This window comes from Phyllostomus hastatus, unplaced genomic scaffold (assembly GCF_019186645.2).
Source record: "Phyllostomus hastatus isolate PE091 unplaced genomic scaffold, TTU_PhHast_1.1 phas_contig_40, whole genome shotgun sequence".
Taxonomy (NCBI): domain Eukaryota; kingdom Metazoa; phylum Chordata; class Mammalia; order Chiroptera; family Phyllostomidae; genus Phyllostomus; species Phyllostomus hastatus.
In genome coordinates, this window is record NW_025333872.1 from 34,512,203 (window position 1) to 34,521,719 (window position 9,517).

Here is a 9,517-nt window from a genome sequence, read left to right on the forward strand (position 1 = left end):
CTTTGCTCAGATTTAGTATTCTAAATAGTGATACTATGTAGACAAGATAGTTAGTATTAGGTAAAATAAGAGAAGATACATAGGCCAGAGGACCGATTGTTGCTTTCCTGCTTGGCTAGTGTGATGGGGAGACAAAATGACCTGTTTAGACCCATTTCCAATACAGTGTTCATCTTCAAGTTATTGAGCTTCTATGACTCTCAGGACCTTCTGCACATACAGAAATAAAAATGTCTCCAGGCCTATCTCCCAGGGTTGTTGCGAAGTTCTTGGTAAAACTGGAAAGCAAAATACAAAGGCAAGGTTGTCTTCCTTGTTCTTTGCTGCTTTCTAGCCCCTTGGGACTTTTGTTAAGGCAACAGCTATGCTTGCTCCATATAAAGCCATTTTACTATAAGCTGAAAAATAGGAGAATCAATTGCTTTAGCATTTAACACTGAAAAAGATAATTTATACAGGTGCTATTATATTAATTACATAATATATTAAATTCATTTTCAGTGTGATAAACACACAAAATTTACCACCTTGGCCATTTTTCAGCGTACAGTTCAATAGTGCTAAGTATACACACATCGTTGTGCAACCAGTGTCCGAACTTTTCTTGTAAAACTGAAACTCTGCACCCAAACAACTACTCCCGTCTCCTCCTCCCCACCCCAGCCTTTTGCAACCCTGACTACTTTTTCTTTCTATGATTTTAACTACTTTAGAGACCTCATGTGAGTGGAATTAATCAGCATTTGTCTTTTTGTGACTGGCTTATTTCACTTAGCATACTGTCCTCAAGGTTCATTTACACTGCAGCATGCATCAAAAGTTCCTTCCTTGGTAAGGCTGGGTAATATTCCATTGTATATATATACCATATCTTCTTTATCCACCCATCAATCACTGAATATCTGGGTTGCTTTCACCTCTTGGCTATCACGAATAATGCTGCTATGACCATGAGTGTGTAAAAATATACAAAATTCTTTAATACATATCTTATGCCTAAGTTTTCATTTGATAAACAAATAAAAATGAAAACAAGCTTACTCTTTTGATTATTCCAGTTCGAAATCACAAATATGTTTATGTGACTACATCTAAAAGTAACTTATTCATTCCTTCAATGATCTAATACATTTGCATTTCAAATTTCAAGACATATTTTAATTAAAATATAATACAAATAAAATGCCACATTAAGGTATTTGTTTAAGAATAGCAACATTTTATGAAGAAAAATATACAGCAAAAGGTTTTCTGAATTAATCTTTTAGTTAAGAAACATACTCAATGAGAGCCATTTACTTTCTTTGTTTTCTCCATATTCAAAAACCTACACATTTTTAGGAATTTTACAAAAATTTTAAGCCACAATTCCAAATTTAAATTAGAAATGCAGAAGAAAAAGTGTTTATAATTGAAAATCTTTCATAATGATGTATTATAAAATTTTACATTTTTATAGAAAAAATATAAAGGTTAAGTTTAAACTATAGAAACCATTGCTTTAGGAGATATTATAAAGATTCAATAAAGTGGCCTTAACAGATCATGTAGAGTTTCAGCTCTCTCACCTTATAGGTAGAAATATAAGGCCCAAAGAATCATAAATAACTTGCCCAAGACCATGTAACAAGCCATCCTCAGTAGTTGCATATTACATAATAAATGTAATACATAATTGTATACATTATATGTATAATGTATAATAAACTTATCCTTTAATGTTATTGCTACTACTTTTGACAAAATAGCTAACTCCTGGTTATTCAAGGACTAACTAGATAATTAATAAGATACAGTATTATCACAGTGCTGTGTGTAAAACAAAGCTATGTCACAGTAGGAGCTTAAACATCTGTATCCTTTTGTTTTTCTATTCCTTTACCTACTTCTTATGGAGCATATAAGAGAAAGTAAAACAGACTAAATATGAATCTGTTACTTATACTATCTGAGCAGCACTGATAACTGTTTTGTTGGAAAGACTGTAATTATTACACAGAATGAGGTTTTTGAATTATTGATCAATGTTTGTTCATCTGAAATTGCTTCACGTATTTACAGAATTTTTATTATTTTTTAAAGATTTTTTTTAAATCTAGCTAATGGGGAAATGTTTTTTTTAAAGATTTTATTTATTTATTTTTAGAGAGGGGAGGGAGAGAGAAAGGGAGAGAGAAACATCAATGTGCAGTTGCTGGGGGTCATGGCCTGCAACCCTCGCATATACCCTGACTGAGAATCAAACCTGTGATACTTTGGTTTGCAGCCTGCACTCAATCCACTGAGTTACTCCAGCCAGGGTATTTATAGAATTTTTTAAAAGTTACACCTAGATCCATCCATGCTGTCTGGAGAGCATTATGCTAAGTGAAACAAACCAGGAGGTGAAAGACAAATAAAATATGATCTCACCTATTAGTGGAACCTAATCAACAAAACAAACAAGCAAGCAAAAAACAACCAGAGACTTTGAAATAAAGAACAATCTGCTATTAATCAGAGAGGGAGAGGGAAAAAAGGGGATAGTGGGGGGGCATCAAGGAACATGTATAAAGGACACATGTACAAAGTCAAAGGGGGGTAGGTTTAAGGGTGGGAGGTAGGGATGGGGGTATGGTGAGGTGAAAATGGAGACAACTGTACTTGAACAACAATAAAAAGAAAAAAGAAAAAAAGGTTACACCTATAACCAGAATTTTTAGATCTGGGTGAGACCCTAGAGATTACTTAATTTAACTCTCTGTATTTACAAATGAATAAAGTTGAGATTGGAAAAGCAAATGGACTTGCCCAAACTCTCAAAGCTAATTAGCAGGAGATCCAGGACTAAAGCCTAGCTCATCTAAATCCTGTCCAGTGTACTTTTTTCCATTGTCTATTCCATGTGGCCCTCCTCACTTCCCCGCACCACACAATGCTGCATAGGCAATGAAGAGGGAAAGAGAATTTTGTCTGATTTTATATCTCTTGAAAGTAACTTTTTAGCTAATAAATGATTTAGTGGTTTGATTCCTTCATTAAATTTAGTCAACATTAACTGAATTTATGACTAACATGACAAAAATCATTTAAAAATGTTTCCTGTGATTTAGTGTGATCCAAAATCTTATTAGCGTTTAGCAACCAGAATATCTCACTATCTGAAACCATGCTTAAGGGGGTCATTTTCTCCATCCAAATGAAATCAACATATGTTACTCCCTAGTATCAGGGAGAAAAATACAAAGAAGTGAAAAGGTAAATAATAATGGTTTAAACAGTTAGAGACAATAGACTCACAGAAAGAATGGTAGGAGGAGGTACAAAAGTACTTGCTAAAGGCAAGCAATGAAGCAATGAAGCAATGAAGATCCTGGGGTACCATGGCCAAGAAAGGTTTTATAAAGAAGGGAAACTGTGGTGGTCCTGGTGAAAGGACATCTGTAGAAGTAGACTGGGAAAGGGCCGTGGGGCACGCACACATTTCACTCAACGGTGAGCTATCCACGTTGGCTAGAGCTGCATGTCTGTGGGCAGGGAAATACCAACTAACCAGGTTAGAAAGAAAATTTGGAAACTGGTTGTGAAAGGCTATGTATTTCTTCCCTTCTTTCTAAAAGTCCATATCCATGTGATTGTTTTTAGATTTTTATATGTGTTATTTAAATCTTTTGTTATTGTTATTCTATTACAGTTGTCCCAATTTTTCCCTCTTTGCCCTCCTCCACCCATCCCATCCCCAGTCAGTGAAGTACAAATACTATATGATCTCACCTATAAGAGGAATCTAATGAACAAAATTAACTAATGAACAAAATAGAACCACATGATTTTAAAAAATATATTCTAATACATTCTCCTTCCAAGGAAAAACAAAACAATAGCACCTTGATTTGTTAAGGAGAAATGTCCTGAGAATGAAAAGGAAAAAAAAAAGCCATCCAAAAAGAGAAGAGACAGATTTTGTTACACAACTCTTCCCTGTGTGCTCATATATGTTTAATTCAAAATAAATAACTCAAAATAATAAATGATTCAAATTGAAAATAATATGTTAATAATAATAAATCACTCACTAATGACAATATCATATGACTTGAGAAAAATAAAACAAATTGAATTTTAAAAGAATGACTAAGTTCTTCATGGCTCTTAAGATCACAGAAGCATTGTCTGATAATTATCTGAGTAATTCTTAAAACCTTTTCTCTCTCAGCCAAAGAAACTAATATAATATACTGTATAAAACTGTGTCCTGACACCAGTTTTAGAATTGGCATTGTTTTACTCTCTTACAGTGCCATCTGTGATGAGATTTCTACTGTATGTTGATGAGGAAACTGACAAGAGCATCCCCCACAGAAGTCCAGGACTCTGCCACCTAAACCAGGCTCTGGTGAAGGGAAAAAACAAGAACCAACTAACCAAACTAACAAAGAAAAAACCCCCAGAAAACCCTAAAATGGTGTGGACCTCTTAAAAGCTTCAGGTTGGTTATTAGAGAAGAACAATTCTAGAACCTCATGGAAAACACTGACCAAGGGAAATCCCATGTTGGGAACTGGCAATACTACACTTATTTGTCTTTAATTAGCTGCCTAGACCTTGCAACACCTTTTATTGGAGAAACACTGAAAATGGTCACTGGGTTCCCAAACTAATCCAAACCAAAAACAAAACCTACTTTTGACAATAACAAATAAAAATGTGTACATTAACTGTGATAAATAAAAATAAAATGAATGTAAATATACTGCACAGTGTTTAAGACACAAGCTTCTTTGGGGCCTAGCAATCTCTGGAACAGACCTGCTGCTCTTAGCCTAGCTTATTCGAGTTGAATTAAAGGTCCCCTCCCACAAGCCCCCAGTTTCAGCAAATCAGATGATTCACTGGCCCTTCAGCACACTGCCAGTTTCCAAGTACTCTCCCAAAGTATCCACAGCAGCTTCACATGATTGAACATATTCTAAAACAGCTTGAATATGCTTGTCACAATTAAGACTGTCGTACAGGTAGAAGGAGAGATGAGAAGAGTAGAGGACTTTTCTAACCTTCCCTAGGCCCAGCTAGGCCTAGCTGACAGATCACACTGACCTCAGACCATGGCCTTGACCCTCTAGACTTGTAAGCTGCAGGAAGACAATTAATGATCGAGTGTTCTCATTCTCTCCCCAGAGCCCAGTACTGTGCCTGCATATGGCAAGTCATGTGGACAGAATAAATGATTATTTAAGCCTGGCCTCCAAACTTCACCATCATTCCTCCTCCTCTACCAATCTTCTCCCTCTTCCTTCTGCCCCTTCCAAAGTGAATGTAAGGACCCAGCAAGGCTGGTCTTTCATACTCTAACTTAAACTCCCAAGTAGACACAAATTTTTCATCAAAATGTTGGATACTATATCTGCAAATGGAGAGCAATGTCAACCTCCCACACATACACATGCATGTGCATACATACACCATGAACAATGGCTGTTTAAAAACAGGGATTCAAAAAGAAATACAGTGATTCAGGAGACATTTGGTCTTACTGCAGGAAGGCTGGTTATTAACTATCCAGATGTTTTTATGCCAAATGTCAGTTACACAAAAGGTTACTAATAAGCATTTATTAAAATAATGAATGAACAATGGGTGATGTAGATAATTTAGGTTGTTACAGATTGGGGGATATTTAGGCTCATCACTTTACATCTCTTGATTAGATATTCACTTTGAGTCTAGGATACCAGTCCTAATAATTTTAATATACTTCTAAGTAAAAGAATAGAAAAAAATAAACACAATGACATCAGAGTAACTACCTACTCTCATACCACCAACTGGTGCAAAGTCCCACATCACTCTATACTTTCTTATGTAATATAAACCAAGATTAATTTACTTGTTTAAAATATTTAAAAAGATAATAGTATATGGAAATAAAAACATTTTTATTGTTTTTCTAAAAGTACAACTCTTTCAAAGTTTCCATTCAATGTACAAAGTGTCAATGGTACAGTAAAAGGGACATTTTCTGTGTTGATACACTATGGACCACATGCTGTATTTGCTAGATATGTGCTGCTGAAAAGCCCAGTTTTTACAGATTGCTTTATAGATTGCTTTGGACATGTTTTATTAAATAGCACCATTTGATAAAATAGCTCAAAATATTATTTTTGCAGAAACTGTCCTAAGACAAAAATCTCTTGGGTCATCAAATATGTTCTACAGATCTGTATTATTTCTATTATAACAGTACCAAGTAGATACAGCTTATTTACACTTAGGTAGAAACATCAGTGGTGAAAAAGACTTGGTGAAGTAATAGAACAGAAAGACAGAAGCATATAACCAGTCCTGAGGATGAAAGCTCTCATGGCACAGGGCTCCCTCACTTCTCTCCCTGAATAATCTGGGTCCTTTCACAACAGTCACCACTATTTCTCAAGACCATCTTTCTCTCCACCCATTTTTATTGCCCCCCTTCCCAAACTTCTGACTCATCGACTTTTTCTTCAGCCTCATCTAATATGCTTGAAACTCCTTCGCCCAGATTTTCATGAAATTACAGTGAGAAGATATCCTCTTGGAATTGGATCAGTGCTAATGAGTCAAAGAAAAGATATCTGGAAAGCATGGAAGGGAGGAGATGAGGCCGTGAAAAGAAATGGAACACCATAGGCTTCATGCTTGTTCTACCTGAATCTGAAAAATACTCCTCCTTACACAGCAGCAAGGCAGAACAGGCTGCATCCCACTAAGCCTCTAAGGTAGTTAAGACATACCATCTATCTACACTAGGTAGCTGATTACAGAAAGTAAGGAAGCAGTCTCAGGTTTCGTAAGTGGATAGCCAAAGGAATGGGTGAATACCTTTCCTCTGACCTGCTAGTTGGAGATCACTTGGTCCCAGTGGCTACTTTGACTTCTCAGTCTCAGCAACAATATTATTTTATGTCTTCATAAGCAAGTAGCAAACTTTCACATAAGGCAACTGCAAAATTTCCCTATTTCATTCATGATGTTTTTACACAAACATCATTAGGAAGGAATTAACAACCATACAAAGGTATATTTTATCTTTGCTCTCAATTCTCTCCGGGACTCAAGAGGTGGGAAGGAAATGACAGACAGGAATGAGAACTCCTGGGTGTGGCTCTGGCTATATGGAGATTGGAGGACCTTGACAATGTGTGAACTCTAAAGTATGCAAAGTGCAATTACCTGCCAGAGAGCTTCTCTGATGTTTGGCTCTGCACAATTGTGTAATGGCAAACCCTGATGCAATGTTTAAATAACCAAAATCACTTCAGAGATGAAGGGAAATATATATATTACATATATAAATGCATATATATATGCATTTACCAGGAAATATATATATTGCACATATAAATGCATATATATATATATATATATATATATATATATATATGTGCATTTACCAGGTTATGTAGGTACAGCATAACTTCAGTGTAAACAATACACAGAAGACTTAAAAAGGAAAAACTCCATTAAAGCCTCTTTTAACCATTTTCTATTGCAATAGCTAATTAAATAGCTTACTTCTCTGTGTCAAACTTAAGAATTTATGAAAAAGAACACAATTCTCAAAAGAAGTTAAAGCCAAATCAATGTCAAAGAATCATTTGTCTCACCCAGAAATAATTATAGCAACACATTTTCTCCACAGCATATATCCCGTGCATTGTACTGTATTCATGCTGTAACTACTACCCATTTACTCTAATGAATACAAAAACAACAGGAATATGTTATAATTTCTAGAAAGGCAGAGTCACAACGTGCAAGGTTAATTTCCTCCCCTGCTGGGATGCAGGGCAATACTGCAAGGACTGAAAATATTTAAATCAAAAGATCATTTCTAATTGTTCACCCTGGCTGGCATAGCTCAGTGGATTGAGCGCGGGCTGGGAACCAAAGTGTCCCAGGTTCGATTCCCAGCCAGGGTACATTCCTGGGTTGCAGGCCATAACCCCCAGCAACCGCACATTGATGTTTCTCTCTCTCTCTCTCTCTCTCTCTCTCTCTCTCTCTCTCTCTCTCTGTCTCTCTCTCTCTGTCTCTCTCTCTCCCCCTTCCCTCCCTAAAATAAATAAATAAATAAAATCTTAAAAAAAAAAGATCATTTCTAAAATCCTGTTAACCTAATTTTTATTTCAAAACTTTTAAATGGCCTAAAACCAAAAGCAACTGAAACAACTGGATAAAATAAATGGGTAAATGTGAAAATAACATCACAATAGCTTATGCTATAAAAGCAGAAGGGACCATGTGTAAATCAACCATGGGACAATACTGTCGAATAAACTCTAACAACTATAAGAAAAAGTTTGTTGATTTAAGAAAACTGTATATGTATGTAAGCTTCTAGGACAACCTCTAGGTGCTGCTGTAGAGACCCCTTTCGTAAAGACCTTTCTTTCCCAGTGGTTTTTTGTTGTTGTTGTTTTTTGCCTCCCCCTCCCCCTGACTGCACTGCACTGCGCCAAGCCATTACAATCACTTCAAACATAACTGCTGTCAAAGAGCCTCACAAACTAACATTCTTCAAGGCTCAAGGAACCAAACAACGGCTTTTTGCTTTTATTTCCAAATTATGTTATAGGAGCTAGCCAAAATACCAGCAGGTTAGCAGGTTGTGTCAAAGCAGCCAGGAGGCCGAAGAAGCAAAAAAGACAGCCAACACTGAAGTTCACCGCCCCGACACCTGCCCGAGCCATCTCTCCACACGCAATATAACTAAATGTTAAAACCAATCCTGTGCATAATTTAGAACTGTCATATGAGATCTGGAGATGTGGGAACATAGGGGTGGGAGGTTCCTGCGACGAGCTCTCAGCAGCACAGACTCCACCTGCTATGTCAGCTCCTGCATCTGAGAAACCGATGAGAGATGGTGGAAGCTCAGGGAAAACCGAGCGAGCGTGGGGGGGCGGGGGCAGTGAGGCCGTAACGTTCGGAGCTGATTAACCAGAGCCCCGTCGGGGTCCCAGCGCCCCGCACCTCCTCTGATCCACAGCCTCCCAACAGCCACAGGGGGCTGGTGTCGCCCACGGGGCCGGGCGAAGACGGGGACGCCAGCGGCTTTACCTGTGATGGACCAAGTCCAGCGGTAGAACTCCACCGTGTCATTGACCGCCGTGGACACCACATTCAGGACACTGCCCTTCTCCGAGTCCAGGAGCCCCATCGCGGCGGAGAGCAGGAGCTGGCGGCGGCCGGGAGGAGAAAGCGGAGACCCCGCGGAAGGGCAGACTTCGGAGGCAACGGCAGAAGGAGGGAGCGAGCGTCAGCTGGGATTCCCTCCAACGGCGGCGGCCCAGGTGCGTCTTCTCCTCCTGCTCCGGGCGCCGCGGTAGCGGGGATGCGGCGGAGGCAGAGGCGGCAGCTACCGGCAACTACCGGCCCGGAGGAGGAGAAGGTACCGTCTTGGCGCTCAGGAGGAAGAGGGGGAGCTCCTGTCGTGAGCGCCGAGCGCTGCACCCGTCTGCCGCCTCCTGCTGTCGCCGCTCCAATCTCCTCCGCT

At 38.5% G+C, this 9,517-nt stretch overlaps 1 protein-coding gene across 1 annotated transcript in view; it reads right to left on the reverse strand.

Moving 5' to 3' along the window:
* Positions 1-9,517, reverse strand: part of ELOVL4 (ELOVL fatty acid elongase 4) — a 32,137-nt gene extending 22,620 nt beyond the window's left edge. The window contains exon 1 of the mRNA XM_045842576.1: positions 9,082-9,517. Coding sequence (XP_045698532.1) covers positions 9,082-9,181 — 100 coding nt within the window. The 5' untranslated portion in view covers positions 9,182-9,517. The remainder of the gene's footprint in view (positions 1-9,081) is intronic.